This window comes from Epinephelus fuscoguttatus, linkage group LG3, assembly GCF_011397635.1.
Source record: "Epinephelus fuscoguttatus linkage group LG3, E.fuscoguttatus.final_Chr_v1".
In the NCBI taxonomy this organism is placed as follows: Eukaryota; Metazoa; Chordata; class Actinopteri; order Perciformes; family Serranidae; genus Epinephelus; species Epinephelus fuscoguttatus.
Window position 1 is genome coordinate 26232262 of NC_064754.1, and position 27557 is coordinate 26259818.

At 41.9% G+C, this 27557-nt stretch overlaps 2 protein-coding genes and 4 non-coding genes across 9 annotated transcripts in view; 5 read left to right on the forward strand and 1 right to left on the reverse strand.

Moving 5' to 3' along the window:
• The window catches only part of pdia2 (protein disulfide isomerase family A, member 2), a 177197-nt gene that overhangs the window by 113625 nt on the left and 36015 nt on the right, over window positions 1-27557 (forward strand). The window contains exon 12 of one of the 2 annotated variants that reach the window (XM_049571477.1): window positions 9553-9562. The exons of the other annotated variant lie outside the window; for it this stretch is intronic. The gene's annotated coding sequence lies outside the window, so the exon portion shown is untranslated. Of the gene's footprint in view, window positions 1-9552; window positions 9563-27557 lie in introns of those variants that run through there. 2 annotated transcript variants of the gene reach the window in all.
• LOC125885729 (E3 ubiquitin-protein ligase RBBP6-like) lies at window positions 6757-23660 on the reverse strand. Of its 3 annotated transcripts, none has more exons than XM_049571463.1 (20): window positions 22493-23660; window positions 21112-21211; window positions 20875-20914; window positions 17809-17850; window positions 17589-17677; window positions 17385-17481; window positions 17144-17286; window positions 16879-17051; window positions 16330-16433; window positions 15830-16206; window positions 15651-15714; window positions 15147-15204; window positions 15002-15056; window positions 14586-14909; window positions 14314-14409; window positions 12561-14157; window positions 11590-12218; window positions 11377-11447; window positions 11165-11252; window positions 6757-8892 (listed from the first exon to the last, which is right to left on the reverse strand). In XM_049571463.1, exons 1-20 carry the CDS (start codon window positions 22656-22658, stop codon window positions 7962-7964), a joined length of 5244 nt encoding a protein of 1747 aa, XP_049427420.1. In that variant the 5' UTR covers window positions 22659-23660; the 3' UTR covers window positions 6757-7961. The 3 variants fall into 3 exon arrangements, with proteins under 3 accessions (XP_049427420.1, XP_049427422.1, XP_049427419.1); XM_049571465.1 differs by having other exon boundaries at window positions 11165-11249; window positions 14586-14912; XM_049571462.1 differs by having other exon boundaries at window positions 14586-14912.
• Window positions 24278-24359, forward strand: trnal-aag (transfer RNA leucine (anticodon AAG)). Its single transcript has one exon. It is a non-coding gene; the product is annotated as a tRNA-Leu (tRNA).
• Window positions 25161-25242, forward strand: trnal-aag (transfer RNA leucine (anticodon AAG)). The gene has a single exon. It is a non-coding gene; the product is annotated as a tRNA-Leu (tRNA).
• On the forward strand, window positions 25756-25837 carry trnal-aag (transfer RNA leucine (anticodon AAG)). The gene has a single exon. It is a non-coding gene; the product is annotated as a tRNA-Leu (tRNA).
• On the forward strand, window positions 26909-26990 carry trnal-aag (transfer RNA leucine (anticodon AAG)). Its single transcript has one exon. It is a non-coding gene; the product is annotated as a tRNA-Leu (tRNA).

The following is a 27557-nucleotide window of genomic DNA, read 5'->3' on the forward strand; positions in this document are numbered from 1 at the left end:
TGAGAAGAAAACTGATGAGCATTGTTGGAAGCCTCTGTGTGTTTGTGTTTGTGTGTGTGTGCGTTGGTAGTAATGGGTTGTTATTGGGTCTCCCTAGCTGTGTGATTCCACTCCCACTCCCATTCGTTTTCCCTCTCCTTCCAGCTCGTCTCATCCTTCTCACACTTACTGTCTCGTGTAACTCATGCAAGACTCTTTCTGCTCCACAGAATCATTTCATGCATTTTTTACTCCAGCGCCGTCACTGTGCTGTGTTCAAATGATGGTTTACATTAGTCACTGAAATACACACACACACACACACACACACACACACGCTGAAATACATTCCCTCTGTTATCGGTTGAGGATGGGTATCTAGGCCAAACATTATTATCAGTGTGTGGTAGGCGCCCCTTGGGTGTGTTTCCATGGTGACCATCACATAACATTATATACGGGGAAGTGTTTTATTCCATGCCTTTGTCACAAATACACGTGCACACACACACACACTGTGGGAATTCGATTACAGATCAATAATCCTGATCAGTTGTTGAAATTGCCATGACAGCCACCTGAGGGCACGTCGTGATACACAGCGCAAATGCACACATACTGTACATGCACACATGTGTGCACAAACACATGAGCAGTGTGACACTGAGCCTGCCTGCCGCTCTACTTGACCTGGTTACAGTAGCAGTGTATCAAGAGGTTAACAGAGCACACACACACACACACACACACGCGGCATGGTCAGCGGTGTCGATATCAGCTTCTTAAAGTTTCAGTTTTCAGAGCAGGGGACAGAGAACACAACAGTAATTATCTGTCTCTGTTAATTTGTTTTTTTCTGCCCCTGAGTCTTTACTTTGATGCTTAAACGCACAGTTCTAAGTGTTTGTGGTATATCTTAACGTTACAGCCCACAAATTACAGTGTAAATATTTTCATAAAATACTTGTGGGTTTGGGTGAAGCAAATAAAACGGGGGGTAACAAGTTTGCATCTAAGTGGGACCTAAAAAGAAATAAGACAGTAAGTACTTTTTAAAGTACCTTTTACATATTAAATAATTATGTGGTACATACCATAGACTGTATAAAATAATGGACGTAGCTACCTTAGCGTCATCCATTGGTTTGTTGACTCCCAATTTGAAGTCTCAAGTTTGGCTTTTCGGCCGACAACATTTTGGTTTTTTGGAGCCAGAAGAGACCATATTCAGACGAGAAGGCGAAGCACTGTGTCACTGTGGTGATGCCTCACAGACAGCCTGTCACTCAAGAGACCCTTAAATTTGCAGAACTTTAAGCCCTAATTAATAAAATGTAAACGGGTGAGATGTAAGAAAAACATCGTTCCCATATAGTTGCGAAGAATGTTAAAATTAGCTATAGAGACCAAAACTGTACCAGGCTGTATTCACGTGTATTTCTGCTTTAAAGTTGGGTATTTTAACATGGGGGTCTATGGAGATTGAGACTGTTTTACAGCCAGCCTCAAGTGGTCATTAGAGGAACTGCAGTTTTTAGTACTTTCACATTTGGTTTCATTTTTCACCCCAAATGTTGTCGCTTTGTACGTACTAGGGATCGACAGGAAGCACAGGGTGACCATACTAATATACTGAGGAAGTAGTTATGGTATTTGATTTAAATTTATCTATAAAAATATAACCATAGTAAAATGTTTTTAAAAATTAGATGTTTAAATCTATAATTCTAGGTCTATTGGTCCACCACTTTTTGTCCAAACTGAAATATCTGAACAACTATTGGGTGGATTGCCATTAAATTTTTTACATCCATTCATCGTTTCCAGACAAAATAACCTGAATGATTTTGGTGATTCCCTGATGTTTCCTCTAGTGCCACACTGAGGTTCACATTTATGAAAAGTCTCAACAACTGTTGAATGAATTACCGTGAAATTTAATAAAGACATTCATGTTACCCTCAGGATGAATTTTAATAACTTTGGTTATCTCTGAATTTTTCACCCAGTGCCATCATCGAGTCTAATTTTTAATTTGTCCAGAGTTTAGGTTTTGATCAAATACCAGCAAAACTAATGACAGCCTCAGGTGTTCTTTGTGTTAAGTGCTAATTGGAAAATGTATCATGTTAACAAACAAAACTAAAATATTAATGTGTTTACTATTGAATCTGCCAAACATCAGCATGTAAGCATTGTCATTGTGAGCGTGTTAGCATGTTGATGGGGTCCATGTCATTGGTTCGACATCCCATTAGTCCAACTGTCCCCAGTGCTGAACGGCTCACGGCGGGCGTATGGTGCGCCGCGACCGGCTTGAGGCAGAGCAGGCTCACGGCTTATGTGTTTGTCACTTTCTTTTTCATTTTAACCCACACCATGATCTTTTCCTGACCCTAACCAAGTGGTTTTTGTGCCTAAACCTAACCAGACCTTAACCACAGGGCATCATGATGATTTCGGAACGGACTTCGGAACAATGAGTTTAATATGGTCGGACCAATGGGATGTCGGACCAATGGGCAGTTTCCTGTTGGGGTTAGCATTTAGCTCAAAGCATTCCTTTGCCCATTAACAGACTAACAGAGCTGCTACCATGGCTGTAGAATCTCAGTCTTGTTAAAGACACTCAGTTGCCAGTTCATTAGGTACTGCTTACCTGATTTCCGTCTAGTCATTTCATTAACTTTTGTTGTAGGTAGGCTATATTACAGCATTGTTTGATGTTATGATCAATGGATACATTGCTGCTTGTTTTTTTTAAACTGTGTCTTGTAAGGTGTCCTTGAGTGCTCTGAAAGGCGCCTATAAATAAAATGCATAATTATTACTTAGACTATCCTCATTGATATAAATGATGTGTCTGCCATATTATCCAGTAACATGACTGCACCCTGTAATTACTGAATCTGTACTCTGTATTTAAAAACTACTTCCTCCTAAACACAAAGTTGTATCTACATGCGTCCTTGTACACATACCCAGGAAGTATTTTATTGATATGTACATAATATTTACACTGCAATCTGCAGCGTGTAATCTGAAACATTACTGCATTTATAATCAGAGCAAAACTTTAATGTATAAAAAAAGTTATGGTCAGAGTGACAAATTGAAAATGCTTTTTCACCAGCTTTTTCACCATAAGCTGCTCTGATATGTAGCTACATTTTAGACAAACAACTGGAGAGATTGTGCCGTGCATTAACATCACTGACTCATCCCTTTTATCAGCTGTAGGAATCACAGATATCTATCAGACAATACATTTACACATCCCTCTCCCTCTCGCTCTCCCTCAGCTTCTCCTGTACTGTGTCTGCAAAGCATAAATGCACAGTGGTCCGTACAACGCATGGGCAATCATGCACACACAGCCAGCATCTTCCTCAGACATTACATTTATGACAGGATAAGAGAGAGTTAGGTTGTGAGCCAGTCAGCGGAGAAGCATCTTTTCTGACAATCGGCAGAAGTGAAGTTGCTTAGCAACCTTTGGCCTTGATGACAGGAAATGATGTCATGCTTGTAAGGCAAAACACAAGCAGACACACGAATACACAGGCCGATAACAGGTGCACACATGCGCACACACGTGTGGACACATGCATGCAGAGTGAACCTTGCCGGCTGGTAGATGAGAAGAATAACGTGGTGTGATGATAATCTGGACAGGGGGTTAAAACAAACAATGTATTAATCTTCTCTAATGGTCTCACTGATCTCTGAGTCCATTAAGGATGACTTTACATATATATTTATACACACACACATACACACACACACACACACACACAATGAAGGGACTAAGCTGAGAATGTGCTTTTATGTACTGCTGTTTGGGGGGAAATACATCTGCTGCTCTCTCATTTCACAGCGGTCCCTCAACCCGTCTGTGAACCCATCTCCTGCCTTCAGCCTGTTTCCTCTGTGATCCAGCAGTCACGCCATCTCTCCGACTAGGTACGCACACTTACAACATGCCCACACACACAAACACACACACACACACACACACACACACACACACACACACACACACACACACACAATGAAGCTTATTGCTGTGTGCTCTGGGAGGAGAGAGGTAGTGGCATGTGGGGTTGTGTTTTGGAACTGAGGCATATGAGAGAAGATTTTTATTGTTAATCTGTTTCTGTGTGTTAGTTAAAAGTTGCAGGACTTACAGCTCCACACAGTGTTCAGTCTGTCTCACTGCACGCGGCTCCTTGTGGGACGTTTTGCTTTAATTATTCATGTTGGTAAAGGAATGAGCTGCCAAAGATCCTGAGACTCACCATTGTGTCTGAGGAACTGCTTTCGAGGACATACTTCATCCTCTGAAAATCCCCTTATTTCTAAATATATCTGACACCCAATGAGCTGCTGTACATCTTTGTTCTTTTATCACATATACTGTATGTGTCTCCCTTGTACTCAGAATTTCTTGTAACAAGTGTCAGCAGGAGAATTTTAAGACCATGTTGCAACTATTTGTATCTACTACTTAATCTTCGTACCTACTTCATCCGAGCATTTTTACTAATTTTAGTAACCACCCTTCTAAATGTTTGGCTTCTTAATTAGCCAAAATATAGAGACAGTACATTTTGATTAATGCTCTATTGTTGTGTTTACACATTATTAGATGGTGGGAGCACAGAGGAAACTAATGTGACAGCCAACCTACAGTCAGGCCTCAGCTAGTCAGGGCTACTCAAATTTTTAAGAATACAGAAATGGTGCAGGGGACATGAAATGCAGCCAACTGTCTTCAAATAAGAACTTCATATATAAGTCACACTATCAGGTCAAATTCATGAGTGCAAGCTTGTAAAAACTATGCTAAGGTTAAGAGAGTGCAACAGAAATTGAATTTATTCACTAGCATACTTTTATATGAGCACATTTTCTTCCCTAGTTAATACTGTTGTACCCGTAGTGACTGTAAAAAATGGATCATGGTTTAACAACCTCTCATTAACACATAATATACTGTCATAATTTCTATATTTAAGAAAGAATAATTACACTGTTATGTGTTATGTTCCGTAGTAGGTATTATTTCATTATCACATTGCAGCACTACGGCCAGTACTGTTATGTGCAACATTTAAGTGGCTTTTACCAAGTGTTGGTTTTCACATGACAGTTGTGAACGCAGCTTTAAGATGTTTACCAGTAATGCTGAGACTGGTGTGAACCCTGATAATTAAGATTTGTCTTGTAGTTGTTGATAAGACTGTGAGCCATGTACAGTCCAGTGTGACTTAAGTTCGCTACACATCAAGATTGATTGATTTTTATTTGTGTCATGCACACTACATGTGCCCAACTCTCATGGGTTTACAACCATTGCAATGACGTTGCACTAACAATCCAGTCTAGAAACAGAATACACTGCCTCCTATCCGAGGCTTGGCAAAGAAATTTAGCCACAAAAAAGGTTCCCTTTCTGAAACAAAACTCAAATTTTTAGATAGAGGTCATCTTACCAACCTCTTTGTCTTCATTAACAGGACAGTAAAACAAGAAGTGAACCTCATTCCCAAGTTCACCTTAATTACACAACAAAGTATGTCCTCCTCTGGGGTGGTGTCAAACCTTCCAGTCGGAGGCTAATGATAACATTCCTGAGCGCAACTGTGCACAGAGGGTTCTTTGTCTTTTGTTAAGATTACACTTCATGTAAGGTTCCACACTATAGCTGTTCTTTATGAGACAATAAGTTCGTAGTTTTGGTTTATACCATATATAGCATCAGACCATTTTTCTTTAAACATGCAAAACATTTAACTCCTAATCTCCTGTGTGTCACAAAGTAACCTGTTCTGAAAAATAAATGACAAAATAATGATTTCAACTCATTAGCCCAGGGATGACAGTGGGAGGTGTCCCTATTAAAAATCTTTTTATTGAGTCTTTGAGCTGACATCTTCACAGGTCTATTCCAAAGCTGAAGCATTTGACATTTATGCCTGATGTTTGGAGGTGTCCGTCCCATATCTCCACTAATGGCCACAACTGAAGCAAATTTATGGACACCCAGGAAAGATCGAATGGCTCTATAGTGCTCTGTTACAACATGTATGATCTTGGAAACACCTGAGGCATAGTCAGACACAGGACATGCGCATCAATTATAGTGTTGTGTTCAAGTACAAAATCCTACATTGCCACTTTCGTCAGTACAGATCCCAGTGCGCTACCTACTGACGGAGGTAGAACACTGATGGTGTCTGTTAGTGACATGCCCTCGTCGAGCGCCAGTCCAAGGTATTTATACTGGTTGGTACATGACAGCAGTAATGAACCAAATTTAGAAAGAACTGAACTTCTTTTCACTGATTTTCTTCTGATATTAAAACTATTTGTGTTTTGTCTTGATTCACTAGTCTCCATTTCAAGCACCATTCATTGACAGTGCTCGGCATCCTCTGCAGATTTTCTTCAAGAATTGAGGGCTACACTGATTGCATTAAATTTCTAAGAATTTTTATTAAATTTTTTTTTTCCAGTGTGGGTTCTGATTTATCTTTTTTTAACTGTAACTAACTGTAACATACTTATCCTTTGTGTTTAACCCAAGTACCATCTATTCATGTCCATATGCAAAGCTCTTATTACAGACACCTGAATTATTCTAATGTTGCCCTTGAAGATACAAACTTCTCAATTATGGTCAGTTTAATACAACAGTGTGTATAACCTTCATCTGTGTGGTCATTACACAATGAGGTATTCAGTCACTGATAAAATACAACTCAGACATTTTCATGAGGTCAAAACATTTTAATTAAAAAAAAAAAGAAAAACAACTCATTTGTAAGAACAACAGTCCTCCAGTTTGTCCCACTGTCTCATTTCACTTTCACACCAACAGACACACATTCACTCACTCAACACGCAGCCACTGCACCTTTGGGAACAAAAACATGCCAACTGATTTGACATTATTAATAAACACATCCTAGTTTTATACAATCCAGTGTAGCGTGGATGCATGAAGCTTTGATTTAACTTAACAGGACCAAACAGGTGATTTTGTACATTTTAGCACATTAATCACAAATATTATTATCCTCACCATTTCCAAAAAAAATTACTGGATTCATTCATATTAATTTTGGTAGGAAATCTACCTTACAGCGATTTAACCTTGCTTAGATAGGTACTCTATCCAGGAACTTTTTTTTACCTTCATTTTAAACGTACATTTAAAAAAAGCTGTACTGGCATGAATTAGCAGCAATGGCTGCCTCAAATGAGATTATCAAAACTGAAAACCCAAACCGATTTGTACATTATGTGCTAAAACATGCAAAACTGCTCGTACAGTCCATAAAGAAAAGAGCTAACAACGGCCTTCATAGCAACGAAGGTTATGCAGTACTTAAGCCTTGAACAGCACACACAGGGATGTGAGCCAAACAAACCGAGGGAAAATTATTATGTGAAGCAACAGTTCATCTCTATTTACAAATTAATAAAGAGGCAGAGAAACAGCAATTCCTCCTCTACAAAGAAGCAATCACATCCCTGAGTACAGTGTTTGTTATTCCTATCATTTAGACTCACTGCTGCGTGGTCAGTTATTATCATCAAGTCCTTTCTGGCCGGCTCTGTGTTGATCACAACAGCGCCAGCACAGCATCACTCTGAGTTTTTCCCGACCCAAAGTCACACAGACGAGGCTCACATTGAACATTAAAGAAATCTCAGCAGCGGTCAAAATGCTGCAACCCAGGTACAACAAAGTACCGTCGGTAAGTTTGGCGTCCTGCATTGATATTAAGTGACTAACTGCCAGGCAGCCCTCCAGTGTCGTGGACAGTCAAAGACTTATTTGATCCATCATCATCCCCTCACAGTTGCACTTGGAGCAGAAGGCCAGTGTTAGCCGATATTTCTAGATATATTATTATCTCCTTATTAACAAAGAAGGTTACAGATTTGAGGGAGCAGTCTTAGCTTAGCTCTTGTTAGCACGGAGCCCCTTCTTCCTCTGCTTTCTCCACTTTCTCCTCCTCTTCTTCCTCCGCGTCTTTCTCCTTGTTCTTTTTGTGTTTCTTTTTCTTGTGCTTGTGCTTATGCTGCTTCTGTTCTCCTTCTTTTTCCTGGCCGCCGTGTTTCTTGTGCTTCTTGTGTTTTTTATGTTTCTTGTGTTTCTTCTTCTTCTTGTCCCCTGTGGTCACTGAGCCGCTGTGGTTGGTCGGGGTGGGGCTGGAGGGGTGGCTGAGGGACAGACTGCCGCTGCCGCTCCTTCCTCCCTCTGGCTCGGAGCCCTCGCCTTCGCTGTAGTCAGGCACAAAGGCCGCCTCGTCTGTCTCGCGACCCAGGTCAGAACACAAACGCTGTCTCCTGGGCTCTGGGCCACGATTCTCCTCTCGTCCTCCTCTGCTTTCTGTGGCTCTCTCCTCCTTCCCCGTCACTCCTCGCCCCTCATCTCTTCCTCCGCCTCTCCCCTCCTCCCTCACGAGTTTTATTTTAGTTGGTTTGTCAGAATTCGCCTGTGCCGTCCTGCCACCTTTACCCTCTTCCCTTGGTGCTCTCCCTTTCTTCTCTTCTCTCACCGCTCCTCTTCTCTCCTCCCTTGTGGCGTCCCGTCCCTCGCCCTTCACAGGTTTAGGTGCTTCTGTTTGCCCTTCTCTGCCTCTGCTCCTCTGTGGCACCGGTGAGGGCTCCTTGGGTGCACTGAGTCCATTTTCCTGGCCTTCTTCGTCATCTTCCCTCTCCCACTTTGAGCGAGGAGGCGGCTGAATGAGCGGCTCCTCCCTGGCTGGGCTGACTGCTGGGCTGACACTTGGGCTGCGGCCTCGGCTGTTCACAGGGCTAGATGGAGGCTGCTCAGCAGGTTTAGACAATACGCTCTTCTGATCTTTGTCCGAGTCCCGCTTTGCTTCTTGAGTTGACCTAGTGTTGAGGGAAAAACAGACATGTTTATAAGAGTACAGCACCAATTTGCAGCTGTAAGAACTGTCAGACTCTCAGAGGACAGACTAAAACAAAAATTATCAAAATGGATGCAGCAGGAACAGAGAGATCACCTTTTTTTTTATTCCATGCAGTCGTCTTCCTTGTGAAAACCTGCCGTCTACATTCACAACAACGCTGACAGTTCGACCGCAGATTTGGGCGTTCAATGCTAATAGCAGCTAATGTAGCTTTGAGCTGCTCATCTCCAGCAGAGAAGAGGAGTGGGCTACAGAAGTTTGGCAAGCTCACTTGCTAAATTCGCTACAACTTCTATGACTTCTTGCAGCTCCCTCTGGAGCCACAAAGGCTTTATACAATTTTTTTTACACATATTTGATGTGTAAAATCTGTGGACCCTTTAAGGTGGTCGAGGAACATGACTTGGTTACATACAATCATTCCTCTTCACACAATTGCCAATATGGCTTGGCATACAAAAATAGTTAGTTACCATAGTTAGTTACCATAAGTTACCATAATTTCCACTATCAAATAATTGGCTGATTTTGTATTTGATTAATCAAATGTCAGAAAATAGTGAAGAAAGACCAAAATCCCAGGTGATGTTTTTAAACTGCTTGTGTGCACTTGCCAAAATTGGTTTTTGTTCAAAGATATTCAACTCACATTATTTAATAAGACAGAGAAAAGCTGTTAATTCCCAGAACACAGAAGTTGGGAACAGAGAAACTTTTGGCTTCTAATCAATCATCAAAATAGTAGCCGATTAATTGTTCTTGACAATCGTTTCAGCTCTATCTTTTTATTTAACAAAAGAAGCCTGTGTTCTAAAATGTAAAGGAAAATAGTTCAACATGTTGGGAAATACTCTTGCACGCTTTAGAGTTAGAAGATGGGATACCAGTGACCCAAACCGCAATGAGTTTTGATAACCAAACCTAAAAGCTTACTAGAGACTATTTCAAATGTTTAAAATATAACCAAAAGTCTGTAACAGGTTTATTTCCTGTTAACTCAACAGCTTACAGAAAGTAAGACCCAAAGCTACTGTATTTTCAATAGGGATAGGTATCATTAGATTTTTATTGATACCGATAATTGTCAATATTCTTCTTTCCATAATTTGGTGCAAAACATTAAGAGATGACATGAAAATATTTAGCAGTTATTACAACAGGGTTAAGGGCTGTGGTCATCTCCCTACATTTGAAAATATTAACAACCATAAGCAACACAAAATTAGGTGTGTGGCTATAATGACATCAAACACTGGATGCGTTGGTAAACAGTCACTGTGAGCACCAGAGTGTACCATGGCACAAACTGGATCATACCGGTCGGTTATTCAGAGCGCAACACTATCAAGGCAGCATGACTCTTTCTTCAAATAATAGTGCTCTAATTTTAGTGAAGAGCATCAGATTGGATTTATGAACACACCCGTTGTCTATGGGACTGTTGAGGAACATTCACTAGAAATGCCTAAAACAGGTTCTAACTGTGTGCTGAGTTAATAATAGCAGACTTATTTTTAATGATTATAAGTTAACTCGATGAGGCAGGTGCAGTGTTAGTTTGGCAAATCTCATCAGCACCAGAGCTGGGAGGCAGCACTGATGTAGGTGCAGCAGCTGTTTCACTAAAGCTGTGAAACACACTGCACTGCTTCAGATTTATACAATGTTGTATTTGTGTTTCATGAGGTTGCTGGGTTTACACCCTTAACACACACCTAACTCTGACATATACTGCATTTAACTGCAAAGACAAAACCTTGTTGTTTTGCTGTCAGCTGTGACTGGAGAGCACAGAATGTGAACAAGCAGTTGTGCCATGGCAAATGAAATCGCCTGACGTCAGCAGCTCAGTCATCATCAGAGGATGGTAAGGAATTAAAAAAAAAAAACAAAAAAAAAACAGCTTTGTTAGAATTAATTAATGTTACATAAATACTGATGGCAGCACTGTTTTTCCAGCTTATCAATACTGACTCAAGGAAGTGGTATCAATTAAGTACCAGTTCTCGATGCCTATCCCGAATTTCCAAGCAACAGCACCCACATAAACTTTGATTCTATATTTTTTTTTGTCCTGAAGGAAGTTTGATTTACAGCAAGATATTTAACACAAAAATTACAGGATGCACCAGTGACGTTAACCAACAAACAAATATAAAACAACATAAAATATAAATAAAATATACAATATTTCAAATGGTTTCTAAGTAACCAGGGCACATCAGACTCACCTAGTAGAGCTCGTGGTGTGGCTCGTCAAAGCCTTTCGGCTGATCCTGGGTCTGCTCCTCACAACTGACTCCTCACCATCTTTCACTGCTGGAGGAGGAGGAGGAGGAGGGGAGGAAACATGGGTTTAATCAATGCTTAATTAGATGGCACAAGACAAAATCAAAGTTATCATCTCGTCACACACGTACACACATAAAGAGATTCAAATTACCTTCTCTGTGAGCAGCAGCTGGTTTCTCTCCTGAGGGGACACTCCTCTCTGTTCTGTCCTTGGACACACTCCTGGGGAATGAGAATGAGATATAATTACACGTAATAACAACTGTGTTTACAGAGCCACTGCATATGATCAGCAAAACGAGTTTTCTTTCCATCATGGATATGGATGGTTTGACAAGCAGCAGGGAAACAAATGTTAACAGACCTGGCAGATTTGGCAGATCGCTCTGACCCCTCCCCTCTCTCCTTCGAGGATGTGCTTGGCTTCTCCTGAAGGTCCGTCATGCTCCTGGAGATGGCTGATTTCTCAGCGATGGTCATTTTATCCAGAGAGACAGACCTCCCTCCTGAACTTCCACCACTGGAGTTCTTGCGCTCTGTCCTTGATGGCCTCTCTCCTTCAGGGTCTTTCTCCACTGTAGCCGCTACCTTCTGGGAGCCAGAGACTCTGTCCCTGTCCCTGTCTCTGTCAGATACCAAGCCCCTGTCTCTGTCTCGGTCTCTATCTCGATCTGATCCTGAAGCTCTGTCTCGCTCTCTGTCCAATCCTGAGCTTCTGTTCTGCTCCCTGTCCGAGCCCTGCAGTCTTTCTCCAGCACTTCCTGGTCTCTCTCTGGAGACTCCTCTCTCAGAAGATGCAGACGGCTCCTTTCTTCCACCTTCTGCTGTACCGCTAGGTCGGTCTCCTTCAGAGCTGTTAGCAGCAGTCGATCGGTCTGAGGTGGAGGTCGTCTTTTCAGGACCCGACGGTGTTCTGTCCGAGGGTGCCGTCTCAGTGCTGCCTTTTCTTCCCAGATCTCGGTTTAGCTTTATCCTCCTCTGGGTCGGCTTCACCTGGATATGGACGGAAGCAAATGCAAAATGTTACAAGGGGATTAACTCAGAACGGCTTTGTGCTTTTACTGCAATGATGAGTTCTGAAATGATAAGCTGATTGACAGCAACTTAGGTTTAACTGACGGCAGTTTAGATTTCTGGGTTAAAAAAAAAAGGTGCCATTTTCACCACTATTCTTCATTTACTTTTTCCATTTTATACACTTTTGTTCAATTATGGAATCAACTATCTATGAAAATACATAATACACATCAATAACTTGAGATGATTAACACATCTGTAAAAACATAAATCTTTGTATCCTGGTGTTTCTGATGACTACACGAGCTACAAACCCACCTGAAGGTCCATTAGAGGTCTGATGGGTCCCCGATCTGCATCTCCCCGGCCCATGTCACGGCTCACTGGCAGGGGAAGAAGACCAGGTCTGTCTGAGGGGGGTGGGAGTCTGTGGAGCGGGGGCTGATGAGACATGTGAGAGTGGGACATGACATCACCTCCACCCCCTAGCCCATCTATTCTCCTCAGCTTTCCAGGAGGAGGTCCGAGTAAAGAGCGGCCCTCCTCTCCCATCCGCCTCCGACTGTCAGGGGAGGGAGGTCGGTGGAGAAGTTGGAGTCCATGTGGATGGGGGATGGGGAGGAGACCACCGCCCTGTGGAAGATCTCTTCTCCCCCTCATGTCGTGGCTGCCTCTTGGGCCGTCATGAAGAGAGGGATGATGTAGAGGCATGCTCTGGGAGGACAGTGGAGGAGTCTTAAGCAGCGCAGGCCTCCCTGAAGAGCTTTTACTCTTTTCCTTTTTAGGGGCGGTTGAGTTGGGGGCATCTTCTGGTTTGGATTTAATGGTCTTTAATGGTTTTGTGGCAGAAGAGGAGTCTTTCTTTTTAGTCACCACTCCTTCCCCAGTCTTTTTCTTCACCTTTTCACTCTTAGCCTTCACACCCTCTGTCTTAACTTTAGCTTTTACCTTTTGGCTCTTCTCTTTCTTCGTCTTATCAGCCTGAGTCTTGGATGTTGACTTGGTTGAGGGTTTAGCAGGTGCAGCAGTGCTTTTTGAGGCTGGAGCTTTAGAGGTTGCGGCTCCAACTGAGGCCTTTGAAGACATGGGAGGCGTTTTAGTGAGTGAAGGGATTTCGTCCATTGGTTCGTCTCTGACAGGAGTAGCATCACCTCTGTCTACTGACTGATGCGATGGCTCTGGTTCCTCCCCAGTCCTCTTCCTTTTTACCTTCTTTGTCTTCGAGACTTTAGTGCTGGACTTGGTCCCTGTTGACGAAGATGATGGAGGATGGTGAGGGGGAGCACTTCGCTCTTCTCGCCCTCTTCTTCCTCTCCCTTGAGGGGAGTAATCTCTAGATAATGGGGACATTCTGTCTCTCTCCCTGTCTCTGCTTCCACGACCTCTGTGATGCAGTGAGGGATGTTGGTTATCATAGTCTTTATAGTATTTGTTGTACCAGTCTGCATATTCCTTCTCCCACTGTCGATACCTTTCTCTTTCCCAGCGATCATTGCCACCGGGACTTAAACCCTTCGGTTCATATGGTGGTAGCTCCCGAGGAGGCGGCTTTCGTCCACCAGGGCTGCGGCTCCGGAAGCCACCAGGGCCAGGGGAACGAGACCGTGATCTAGACCTGTAGGGTCCTGCTCCTTCTGCTCCCTCCCAGCCTCCTGGGCGGTAGGGGGGAGGAGAACGTGGCGAGCCAGACCGCCGATACCCGTAAGACCTTGAGCGAGAGCGGGACCTTGACCGTGAGCGTCCATAACTACGTCCATTTCGTCTAGAATAAGGGGAGCGGGGATAAGACCTGCCATGGGAGCGTGAACGGGAGCGGGATCGACTGGGGGAATAAGAGTAGGACCTGGATCTTGATCTGGATCTAGAGCGAGAGTAAGGAGAACGGCTAAATGGAGAGCGACTGTATGACCGGGATCTGGAAAAGGAAATGGTTGAGAAGACCAGAAGGAGAACAAGAGGGAGAAAGAAACCAGATTATGCAAAAACGTAACAAATGGCTTTAAGGATTATGCATATGTAATTAATGCAAAAACGAAAAACCAATTTTGATAGGCTGTCTTAATTATGTTACCTTGAATAAGATGGTCTCCGTCTCTTTGGTGCATTTCTGTACTTCATAAGCTCTTTGTGGAAGTCTTTAGTAAACTCATCCAGTTTGGATGTAGCTCTGTGGATAAAAGGAATAAGAAAAAACTTTGAAAACTACTTCAGTGTAAAACTTTAATAGTTTTCATCTTACTGAATTCACACCCCCATCCCTGAGTGATGTTAGTATTCTTTCTGCATACATTTAGATTGGAAAAAAAAATCTGTAGCAGTGTTGAAGAAAAAGAAACAACTCACTTGTCCTGTCTGTGATGCCGCTGTCTGTAGAAATCTTCCTTAGAGAGAGGTGGCTGAGACAAGGGGGGAAGAGGGATAAGAGGGGGCTGGGCACCAGGGGCAACCCAGGGAGGGTTGAGCCCCGGTGGTCCAGGGGCATAAACAGGCTGAGGTTGGTAACTGATGGTAGGAGGGATAAGGCTAGGGCCAGAGGTGTATGGAGGGGGGTAGGGCTGTGGTGGGGGTGGGTAGAGGGACGGAGCTGGGTACACTGGGGGAACAGGTGCAGGAGGTGGTGCTGTCTGGAGGTGAGTGGGGGGGTGATCTCCTCTGCTTCTGTAAAACCTGCTGCAAAGAGAGGGACACAAAACATTGTGAGGTTCTCAATATTACAAAACAAATATTTAGTAGATCAGATCACCCAGACGGATCCTTACCTCTCCCAGGGCCTGCCTCCCCCTCTGTGAGAGTGATGTGGCCTTGATTGGTGACCTAATAGATCAGAGAGACAGTTTGTTAGTTACAGTGTCTTTCCTTCAAGCTCACTTAATCTCCTTAAGTGACCTAAATTGAACCTCTCACCTGGTGGATGAGGCGCCCTTACAGGTGGCGGGTGGCCAATAACAGTTAAATGGTAGTTCTGTGGGAGGAAACGCAGTGAGAAAAAATGTATTTAACTCTAAGAAAAGTTACAGGTTTTTTTTGTGTTCAGGGATTCACAAGCACGTGCTTGGGATTATCAAAAGTGAGTAGCTTTACAGTGCATCTTGACACAGACCAAGTATACTTCTTTTCAACAAATGCAACAGCCTAAAAAATTGCGTTTGCAATTGAAAAACTGGCCAACATGCATTTTCCAAGATGGCTCCTGACTCGAATCCTAAACCGGGAAAACTTTCAGCACACTCAATTGTAAAATCTGCCCAACCAATGTTGAAAATAAGAATGAATTGTTGCTTTTACTTTTCATAAGGTGACTAAATAAAGGCAAAAGCAACAGCAGATTATCCGCGCTGTCATGTTGAGCCTTTTGTTGCAGCAAATGCTTTTAAGTTAGTGAGATGGAGGTGTTCAAGGTGGACTCACCTGTGATCCACTTTCAGAGGTTCCTGATGACTCTGGTGTCACAGAAGGTTCTGGATCTGTCTCACTGAAACATAAATAGACACATCATGATTAGTGGAAATAGCTCTCCACCTTGAACATCACTTTCTGAGTATGTGCTTTTATGTAGGTGCATAGACTGCATCTTAGACTGAACTTACCCCGGTGGGGGTGGTTCACCGTGGCTGGTGGAGTGCATAGGTGACTGGTGGTCAGCAACAGGTGCAGGAGCTGGTGAATCAGCTTGTTCTTCAACAGTAGCAGCAGCATGAGGAGGAGTAGGAGCAGAGGGAGCAGCAGGAGCAGGAGCAGGAGCCGGTGTAGGTGCAGGTGCAGGAGCAGGAGGTGGGACCTGAGCTTGAGGAGCAGCAGGGGGTGCACTTGGAGGAGGTTGAGTAACATTGGCCATCAGTGGGTCCTGCTGTCTTGAGTGCAGAGGCCTGACCAACTGAGGGCGTGGTGGAGGCGGAGCTGCATTTTGGACCTGCTTACGCACGCGTTTGGTGTACCCTGTCTCGTTCTTGAAGTTGTTCACAGCCTGCGTGAAGTCCATCAGATAATAACTTTTAAAAATTTGTTTTTTTCTAGTTTTGCTTCAGTTCAGGTGAAATGAACCAAACAATGTAACGCCTCAAAATGCATGCATTTAAAAGGAGGTTACCTGTCGGAGAAACTTGTTAGCAATGAGATTGTCAGGTGAAACGTCCGACTGTTTGCATGTGTAGCAGACATGCTCCTCTGAGTCCAACAAGGCAGTCCTGATACCTGAAAACAAATTGTTCTTATTTAGACAAAAGCTCACATTCATTTGACAAATTTGTCTATATGATAATGTACATTTCTGTTTAAACTATCCTTCCCCTAAAACTGGCCAGTCTACATACATTTGAGAGGATAATTTTCTACTTTTTGCAAGAATGATTTTCGACTTTCCCTGTGACCAAGCGTGAAATCATTTCAATACACTGTGGAACATAAAAATGAGAGTTTCAACAACTACTCAAAATGCAGCATGTCCTGGGGCTGCAGTGCTCCGGAGAGACCACAGCTGATTATGGTATTTCTACCATTCTCACAGCGGAGTTTTCCCTATACGACTGATGAATGTTTGTGCAAATTGAAAACACAGAAAGTAATATATTTGAGCTATTTTTTTGCTTGGCAAAGACTAGTTTTGACTCACTAAAGCGCATTATGAGTACAGACTCACAGTCATCGCAGTAACTGTTTCCACAGCAGGGTATAACTACGGCATCTGTCATCAGGTCATTGCAAATTGGACACAAGAGTTCATCTGGGATTGGGTCTGTATCGTCCTCAGATGATGACTGGTCATGTGGAACAAACGGAGGGCGCTCCTTCTTTCCTTGTGCATATGCCTCCCTGTAATAACAGAAAAAATTGACATCACTTAATGTGCTATGCAAGTATGCAAAACAGTGTGTATTTTGTGGGTGCTTTTGGTTGACACCTACGCATCTATAGCAGGTATGGCGTATTCTCCAGTGCTAGTTAACATGGCTCCCTTGGTGCCTGGCTCTGCTTTCACCATGAAGCTCTGAGGAATACCCTTACTAATCCTCACTGGCTTGGGACCCTCGACACTCTTATCCTGGACCTACAAAGTAAAACATAACAATCAATATCCAAAAAGAAGCTAAGAAGTTACACTGCAATGTAAAATAAATAAACACCACAAAGACGCATGATAATTACCATCAGCATGGGGCATTGCCGAATGTAATGACCAGCTTTTCCACAACGAAAGCAGGTATAGTGAGCCGGTGGAGGACCGACTGCCTTCTTGGAGTAACTACAGAGACAAGTTCAACACATTTTTAAAACAATAGAGAATTATGTTGTTTGGTATGCTGCGTAACAAGCTTAATCAAATCCAAAACAAGGTGTGTATATACTAACTGTATCGGGTCATATTCATGATTGGACTGAGACATCATGGCTTTAATCTTGTCCTCCTCTGATGCATTAGCGTCAACCAAGTTAGCAGTCTAAAACACATAATGGAGAGAGGGGACAAACAAAGATAAAAGAGGAATGTCAACCCCGCGAGATAAAAGGAAACTCTTCAACTTAGGAAATATATTCTGGGAAGTACAGCCTGCATGTACACAAACAGTACCTTGGCGAGTTGGGCGAGTGACAAAGATGGAGAAGAATCAGTCTGCAGGAGAATCAGAGTAGAGACATTAAAGGTTTTCACATAATATCTTATAGACATACAGTGGAAGATAAGAACCCAGATAGCTCCCCACCACATCTGTGTCCAGTCCCTTAGAGTCTCCATTTAAGTCTTTGCACCAAAGTTAGAGTCATTGACGAGGATTGAGTGCATGAAATAACGCCGTTGACATGTGAGCAATTAAATCGAGACAAAGTTTACGAGGCTTGTGCACGACGTTCATCCCTCTACTGACAGCACTGAATTTTTAAAAACTTGTTGTGAAAGCCTCGTCTAGGGTTGTGTCAGTTACATTATAGATCGAAATTGTTCAGAGAATATATTAAGAAATTATTCAAACATAATTACCTAACCTACAAACAAGAAGGTGCCTTTTAAAAGACAAGAACAATAATTTGATATCCATTGAGTAACTCTACTTTTTTAAAAGTATCCTTGCAAAAAATAATGTCTATTCACTGGCCAGGTGACATTAAAGTATTACAGGTCATATACAAAATCCACTTTTTGTACATTTACTGAAGTTGCAAGCTTCAAAAGGATTTACCAGTGCATATGGGAACTTATCCTGAATAATCTTACAGATAAAAAACATTTATGATGTTCACTAAATCTGTTAAACAGCATATAAATTGGCTTCATTTACATTTAACGAGTAAAGCAAACTTGTACTCCAGCTGCTCTTTACATGTCCAGACATGCTTATATTGTAAGTCTTTAATCTCAACTGTAGTAATGACCAAAGCATTTGCTTAAACACTTCAACCCTCCTCACTATTTGGGCACCATCAGCAAATTCAAAGTGTACACTACTGGCACATCCGTCGGTAAGTCCTAAAGCTTTTCCTGCTACAGTACGGAGAGGGCAATTTTCTCAAAGGAATACTTGACATTTAATTTTAGCATGCAGTTTCCCTTCACCAGGCCACAGTGATTTAAGTTTCTGCACCAGCTTGTCAAAGGAGGTTGTCATAGCTGTTAGAAGCTGTCATCGACACAAGTTCAACAAGACTGCTTTCCATAAACTAATGAGCTTGCGGGGAGTGGTGCCAAGCTGTTTCAATAAGAAATGCCAACATTGTAAAATGTCAAATGTGTACAGCTGATGAGACAAATGCAAAAGTGTCTCTTTAAAGTGGAAATAGAGAAGTTTGCTTTAACTTAGCATTATGACGGAAATGTTGATTGAACAATGTAATGGCTATAGAATAAGGACACCATCAGGGCATAGATTGGTTCCCTTTAACTCTCGCTTTTACTTCTCCATCTCCGTGGAATGTGAACGCTTGATTTATAACACTAAGGAAGTGAGATTTCCCTGGTAACTATCACCAGTTACAAAAAAGGTATCCGTAAGTTCTTTGCAGTTAGTATCCCCCAATGGTGGAAATGTCAAAATGGTGGAGCAACTGAAGTAACTGATGAAACTGGTAGTGAAAAGCTGTCTGTTTCCACTTTAAAGGAAGTGCCTGGTGAAGAAAAAGAAACTACCAAGAGTTGTCAAGTGTTCCTTTAAATTGTTCCCTGAAACAGCCCCTACACCACTAAAGAGTAAAGGGTGAAAGCAACTGGAGGAATATTTCTAATGCAGGACGGGATTCAATTAACTACGCGACCCGAGTCTCATACTTAGACCAAAAATAAAAGAAAAATTTACAACAACAAACAAAATGGCTGCTCTGCCTAATTCTTGTGAAAATGTTCTTCAAGAAAATAAACGAGTGGGCAGGGTTGGTTCTCCATCATAATATGCAGGGCTCGGAGCAAAGACTGGGTATTGCTGGCAGAGTGCTGTGGAGGGAACACACAGGGATCTGGTGCAAGTGGTTCTGACACTGAACCACTGAACAACTTTATTGACAGGTTCTGCAGCTTACAGCTTACAGGACACACTACACCAGTATACTTCTCACTGCAGCAACCATGGAAGGCCTCGAGAGATTGACAAGATGTTTACTTTACTGAAAATGTGTCATAGTGCTTTGTGATCATGTCACAACATTATACGTCAGTGGCCAAGTCACAGTATCTGAATTATCAAAACTAGCTTCTCACTGATCCCCCCAACCACAGTTGTAACAATACACTTTGAACTCGTACCTGCGTCTTTGTAAAACAGACACTTAGAAACTAAATTAATTCAAAGCATTTAACTCATTAAGATGAAATCTGTGAGCCTTTGAGGTTTAAGGGTTATGTGCAGTCCATACTCAATGCAGAATAGAACATCTTCATGGTGAAATTGTACAGGATAAAACAAGTGACATTGGCAAATGTTAACATATTTAAGTATAGTAAAGTTTAGCAGGATGATCTTTCAAAATAAAAACCACTGGCGAGTCTTCCACTCACACAACTTTAGTCTTGTAATTGTAATCAAAGTTAATAACAATCGATCCCAGCCACACTTTTTCTTCATTGGGTTCTTAAACCACATAAAAATTAAATATTTTCACAGAAAATAAAATGACAATGAATTATCAATACAAAAGTATCATATTTTCCTTTTACAAACCCCTTTAAAAATACATTTGCCTGGCCTGAAGCAGGCTACAAAACCATTTCATTATGAAATACAGTCATTAACAGTTTAAATTATTTCTCAATCACTTATAAAGTGGCAACAGTTCAACATTTGGTCAGTTCAGAGCATTCAAAAACAATGGTGGCTAGTCTGTTGTTTCTCATCTTAACCTCATCTCATTCAGTAACTTTAAACTTTAATCTGCTTACTTCAAAACAGAAACCCAGGGTTTTTAGAGAGAAACAACAAACTATTTAACTGCGGTGACTCCAGGAAACCCTCCCAAAAAGACATCAAATAACACATAGAGGTTGAGATCTCAACACAAATGTAGCCAACACACAGTGAACAGAGGATACACATGACTCAATCATTGCTGACAGAATGTTCTCGAGAAAGGTGACTAAAGCCAGAAAGAGGGGGAGAGGGAGAGAGGTGAGAGGAGGAGGAGAGTGTGTTGATTTTGGGTTTGTTTTACATACGGGTCTAGAAGATCCCACCACAGCTGTGTCAGAACGATCTCTGTAGAAACAAACAGGACAGAAAGAAACCATCAATGGTTGACAAAACTACATCACAACAGGAATACGTTTTGTTTATAGAAATAACTCTGATGTCTACTTAAATCCAGTGTAAACATATTCATGACTTTAAATTATGAACTACGTTGCTACATAATCATGAGTCTCGTAATAATTTTGTATTTTAGGTATACTTACACAATGAACGTCCTGCCAGCAGGTTTTACTCCACCAAGCGGAGTGCGGCGGACGATCACGGACGAGTGTTTCGGGATGTGAGCTTCATCATCTGTGTATTCTGTAAAACACGAGACACAAATGATTAGAAAATACAAAACAATGTTCAGCAGAAAACAGTCTAGTTACTGGGGTCCAGAAAACAAAACAGATGTATTAAGTTAATCAGATGTGTACACAGTGTCTTACCACAAACTGCCAAGACAACAATTTCCACTACATTGCATAATATTTATTTGTTGTTATTAAGAGCCAGACTAAAGGGTGAGGATGGGTTCACTATGGCTTGCATCATCTTAAAATTTTTAACTAAGGCTATGGAAAAGATATAACAGTAACTAAAGGATCATATAATTCACACAAATCTCAGGGATTTTTTTATATTCTAAATTAAAATTTTTGGCTTAAACTTAATACTAATAATATATAATATTTGATTGTTATATCTTATTCACTGTGCATTTTGACATTTTAAAAAGAAACCTGGTTCAGGAATAGCTTTACATAGTTGTATATCGGGGGATATCAACGCATTTCGACTATTATTTGCTCGTGTATATCAACGCATTTAGTCAAAAAGCGTTGTTATTCCCGCTTTATTTAAGGATTTTTACACTACCCCAGAGTGCGTCGGACTTTAAGTTTAGTTACATTTTTGATATCTCTGTTTACGAATAGGACACTCCTTCTTCTTTTTTATACATCAATTTTTTCCTTGTTGATGAAGAGCACCTGTGTGGTTTTTTGAGTCCTTTATTCTGACCCAGGGCGACACTCACTTTTTTCTTTTGGTTTAGTTTTACATAGTTACTTTAGACAACAAGTGCTATAAAGATGGATTGACCGAAAGTCCATCTGTATCTGTTTGGAAAATTGATTTACCATTTTAAGTCACTTTAGGGCAATCATCCCAGAAATTGGTCGGATCCAGCTTCTTGTGAGTCATTTTAATGGTTTATTGGTCTTCTATCATAGTAATCTGACATCTTGATGGTTTTGGACTATATGTCAGACAAAACAACCAATCTGAAGACGTCATCTTGGAATTTTGGAGATTGCAATGGGCATTTCCCATTTTTTTCTGACTTATTATAGACCACATAATTAATGGAGAACACAATTGGCAGATTCGTTAGCAATGAAAACAGCTCTTAGTTGAAGTCTTGAGGTGATGTATCACAGTGTGTATATACATAAAAAAAATGTCAGGCTTGTTTATTGAGTATAGACATTTTTGCCATCAGTTCTACTGTCAAGACAGACAAAAATTTCCACCAATCAACGCCCAACAACGACTGACATGTTTGTGACACATTTTATAACGTGTCAGCTGATCACATACCTTCTCGAGTCTGCGCATTGGTGATCTGCAGGTCGCAGTCTGTGGCCTTGAGGCGCTCTCGGGCCATAATCTGCCTTTTAAGCTCGTTGAGGGTGATATGCAGCCCATCGAAAGTGACTGTGTTGTAGTCCAGTTTGGAAGAAAACTTATAGTGAACACACGACATTTTAACAGGTCTAAGCACTTAAGTCAATCAAGCACAAGAAAAAAAAACCCACAGGCCTGGTAAGATAACAAAATAAAACAGCGTCAACACTGAACACAGCTAAATCTGGTGACTTTAATTGGTAAACCTTCTTTATATTCGGTGAAACACTGTAGACAAAGAAAGTACTAAAATGGGGAAAGGTTCAGCCCGCAGATGACGAAAGAGTCCTTGTTATTGCCAAAGAAAAATAATCGAGATGTGAGGCCAGAGCGCCATGAAGCGGCGCCGTGAGCCCCGTCAGTCCTTTAGAGTCCGATAAAACATAACAGGATGCCAAATCCAAGAGAGTTCATGCAGCACAAAGTAAATCTACCACAAGGGTGTGAATGAGGCCAAGTCCGTTGTGAAATGTCTCTGTTGAAAAGCCCGGGCCGCTGCGCTACAAGCCGCTGGTGTAGCTAGCAGCGGGCCTGGAGTTTCCCGAGCATCAGTCCGTGATTGGCTTGCCTTTCTGGGACAGTTCTTATTTGTCAAGTCAGGACAAACCCTACCAAGCTCCAGAAAAAGTCCACAAAACTGCGTGAAAGCTTCCGCAACGAGTCCACAGCTTTAACGTTATCTCTGTTAGACCTTCAAAAGACTATTATGATATCGTAATCTACCGTGTAAATGTTAAATTAGCTAGTTAGCTAATGTCAAGGCTAACATGCTACACCTCGAGATTAGCTAACGTTACCTCGCCACTCAACACAATATGAAAACAAAAGCTAACAGCTAATGGCTAACGGCGCTATGCTAACAATGTTGCCCAAACTAACTGTCGAATAATCTAACAAATCCACCAGTTAGGCAACCAAGGCGCAAGGGTTCCTCTTCAGCACACGGCTATTTCCTGTACTAGAGGTTGAACGTTGCTTATCCAGATAAATCTTAAACATAAATCCATAAAATCCATTTCGGTGATCCAAACTGTTTCTGTCCTCGCTGTTTCATCAAAATGGCGCAGAACGGAACCGGATGTAGCCAGGGTTCTTCCAAAGAGTACAGAGGAAGACAAGAGGTTTGTCTCAACTTCAGTCTGTGTCAAAATGGAAGACCACTTCTGACAGGACAAGAAAACAAATGGTTGAACAGTTTGGCAGTTAAAAAATACACGCGATACGTGAAATGCTTTCTCAACATTCTTAGCATTTTTGAGCAGAAACCGGCTTACCTGGAAGGTACCGATTTGGTGCATGGGTCAAAATATTTGATACATTTTAAAGAACATATAAGGAAGTAATTAATGGGGGCACAGACGTTGCTGCGTAACAGGAATGTCAAGTGTCCCCTACAATTATATCATAAATCCATTGTTCTAGCTTCAGTTTGTAGTTAAGCCGGTTTTCATCCTTATATTTGCCACGTTGTGCCAGCATACGGCGAAAGCGGAGAATGTGTTGCAAACATAGACTGTATACGGTTGCAAAATAGACGTGAACTATCTTGTTCTCCAGGTGGTCTTTGGTTGTCAGGGTTATCGGAAAATGAAAGCGAATAAAAAAGAAAACAGAATCCAACATGATTTTCTGTATTTCACCGTCTGTTTAATACTCTGTGTGGAACGTTAGGGTGAGTGGTTTTGGTTAGAATATAGAGGTAGCGTGGCCGAGCGGTCTAAGGCGCTGGATTAAGGCTCCAGTCTCTTCGGGGGCGTGGGTTCGAATCCCACCGCTGCCAGAGGTTTTGGGTAGATATACTTCAGAAAAAATGCTGAGATAAAGACTTGCTGGAAAAACACATCACGAAAGACTGGCTTCTTCCTGTGATACGCAGTCAGAGTAGAATAGGAGATGTGGACTCATAAAAACGTGGGCATTAAACAGAGGACCTGTGCACAGTTCACAGAGCATTTGGATAAGCCCATCCAGGATGTCGCTATCAGATAAGGTATCCTGTGTTTGATAGGACAGAAAATTACAAATATAACTTGTTTTAGTGTATCTCAGCTCACTGTTTTGGTTTCCAAACCTGATCAACTTCACTGTTTTGGTCCAGTCTCATTGCTTTTATCAACTCCATTTCCAGAAACAGCAGGCAGCCACTTTTAGTAAAACTTCACAGTACACTACCTGCCACCAAACAGAGGAAAAGTGTCAACTAGCTAATACACAAAATGGCTACAAGTCAGTTTAATACTCCATATAGACTGACAGGTACGAACCATCTTACATAGGGTTTTAGGAAAAGCCATAGATGTTCTGATCATAGATGTACATCTCCAAAGGATCAAATCCGTAGGCTTTAATGTGAGAGATGACTATATGGACAAACCTACAGAGAATCATCACCCCTCTCTGACATTCACCTCAGTTAGCATCTTAACGATGCTCAGCAGGCAGCTGTGGGCAAACCTGCTGTACACTACCTGCCAAGCACACCAATTACAAAGGTATCGACTACCTAATAAACATGCTAGTGACAAATCTGTTTCATATTCCAGATAAATGAAATCGAGTGATTTGTCCTCTGGTTTTCATGGGTAGTGTGGCCGAGCGGTCTAAGGCGCTGGATTAAGGCTCCAGTCTCTTCGGGGGCGTGGGTTCGAATCCCACCGCTGCCAGGATTTTGTACTACGGGCACCCCTGCAAAGGTCAAAGTCATAAGAGAAAGACTACTCAATGATGAGAGGGGTGTCTTCCTGTGGCAGACACTGTGGAATAGGAATTAAATGCGGACCCACCTAAAAAGGTGTGCTTCAAGCTGAAGTGGTTTGTACAGTTGGCATGGTATCTGTAGTAAGCTATCTGTGATGGTGTTGTCAAGGCATGTCTTGTGAATGAAAATGTAAAAGACCTACTCGATAAATGTGGCCTCTACCTGGATAGACACTGTGGAATAGGACATACTTGTAGCAAAACTGTAATAAGGTAGTTCATACAGTGGCCATGTCATCTGGAATATATGATGGTGTGGTCATTTCAGAAAATCACAGTGGCAAACCCACTGTACACTACCTGCCCAGCACCAGACAGAAGATACTCAGACGTAACAACTAGCTAATAAACATAATAGTAACAAATCTGTATAATACTCCATATAAATCATAGTAAACAAGTTGCGGGTGGCTTTCAGTGATAGCGTGGCCGAGCGGTCCAAGGCGCTGGATTAAGGCTCCAGTCTCTTCGGGGGCGTGGGTTCGAATCCCACCGCTGTCAGGATTTTATCCTGTGTACTTCTGAAAAACTGCCAATGACCAAAGCTCAAAGTCCTGAGAGAAGATAAAGACCACTCAGTAACAAGAGTGGCTTCTTCCTGTGGGCAGCAGACACTGTGGAACATGCGTTAAATGTGGACCCACCTAAAAAGGTGTGCTTCAAGCTGAAGTAGTTTGTACAGCTGACATGGCATCTGTAGTCAGCAATATCAAGCGTGTCTTGTATATAAAAATGTAAAAAGAAATACTTAGTAAGTGTGGCTTCCTATTGGGCAATAGACACTACAGAACAGGACATAAATGTAGGGAAACTGAAATACCATCGCCATGTCATCTGTGGTATATGTAATGGAGTTGTCAGGTCATGTGTCATGTGGTCATTTCAGAAAATCAGTGGCAAACCCACTGTGCACTACCTGTCCAGCACCAAACAGAAGGCAGCCAAAGGTATCAACCACCTAATAAACACCAGAAAAGCACTCAGAGGGACACTGTGGTGTATTTATTTCATTTTTATTTTGTACCAACACAGAATATATGTTTTTTTGTATTTTTCACTTTCTTTTTTCCAACACAGAACATTAATTTCAACTTTAGAATTACAACAATATTTAGCAAGTAGAACAAGACGTGCTTTCCGGCCACCAGATGGCGCCATTTTCACCGTCTTAATTGCTGCTGAGGCTGTCAGACCATAGACTTTATTTGTTATTTTATCCACTTTGCTTCAACCGATCACCCAAATTTTATCATCTGTTCCTTGTCCCATTATCCACCTTTATCAAAATCCGTTCATAACTTTTTGAGTTATTTTGCAGACAAACAAACAAACAAACAAACAGACCAATGCTACCGAAAACATAACCTCCTTGGCGGAGGAACAGTGACAAATCTGTTAAATACTACATATAAATCAAATGTAACAGGTTCTCCGCAACTAAATTCCACAGGCTTTCCAAATAAAAGCGAATAAAATAGAAACTAGAATCCAACATGATTTACTGTATTACACCGTCCATTTTAATACATAAATCCATACAGATTGATCGGATGAGTGGTAGACAAAGACAGAGGTAGCGTGGCCGAGCGGTCTAAGGCGCTGGATTAAGGCTCCAGTCTCTTAGGGGGCGTGGGTTCGAATCCCACCGCTGCCAGGATTTTCTCATGTTTGACTCAGAAGCAATACCAATGAGAAGATACAAGAAACTGTTATCACATTCTACTCATTAAGTGTGGCCACTTCATGTTGCCAATAAAAACTGTGGTAAAAGAGAAAATATGTGATTTGGAATGCACCTTAAATAAATGTTGAGGCTTTAAAAAGGTGTGCTGAAAACTGAAGTAGTGTGTACACCTGGCATGGCAACTGTGATGGTGTTGCCAGGTAATGAATTTATAATACAAAAATGTCGACCCTCTGAAAAGTATGCTCATTTATGCACTCGATACTTGGTCAGGTCTACTACTGCATGAATTACTGCATCAATGCAGCATGGCATGGAGGCCATCAGTCTGTGGCACTGCTTAGCAGCCTTCAGCTCAACTGTATTATTGGGTCTGGTGTCTCCTATCTTCTTCTTGGCCAGTTGGCTGGCCAATCAAACACAATAACACCATGGTCAGCAAACCAGTTACTAGTAGTTTTGGCACTGAGGACAGGTGCCAAGTCCCGCTGGAGTAGGAAAGCAGCATCTCCATAAAGCTTGTGTGCAGACAGAAGC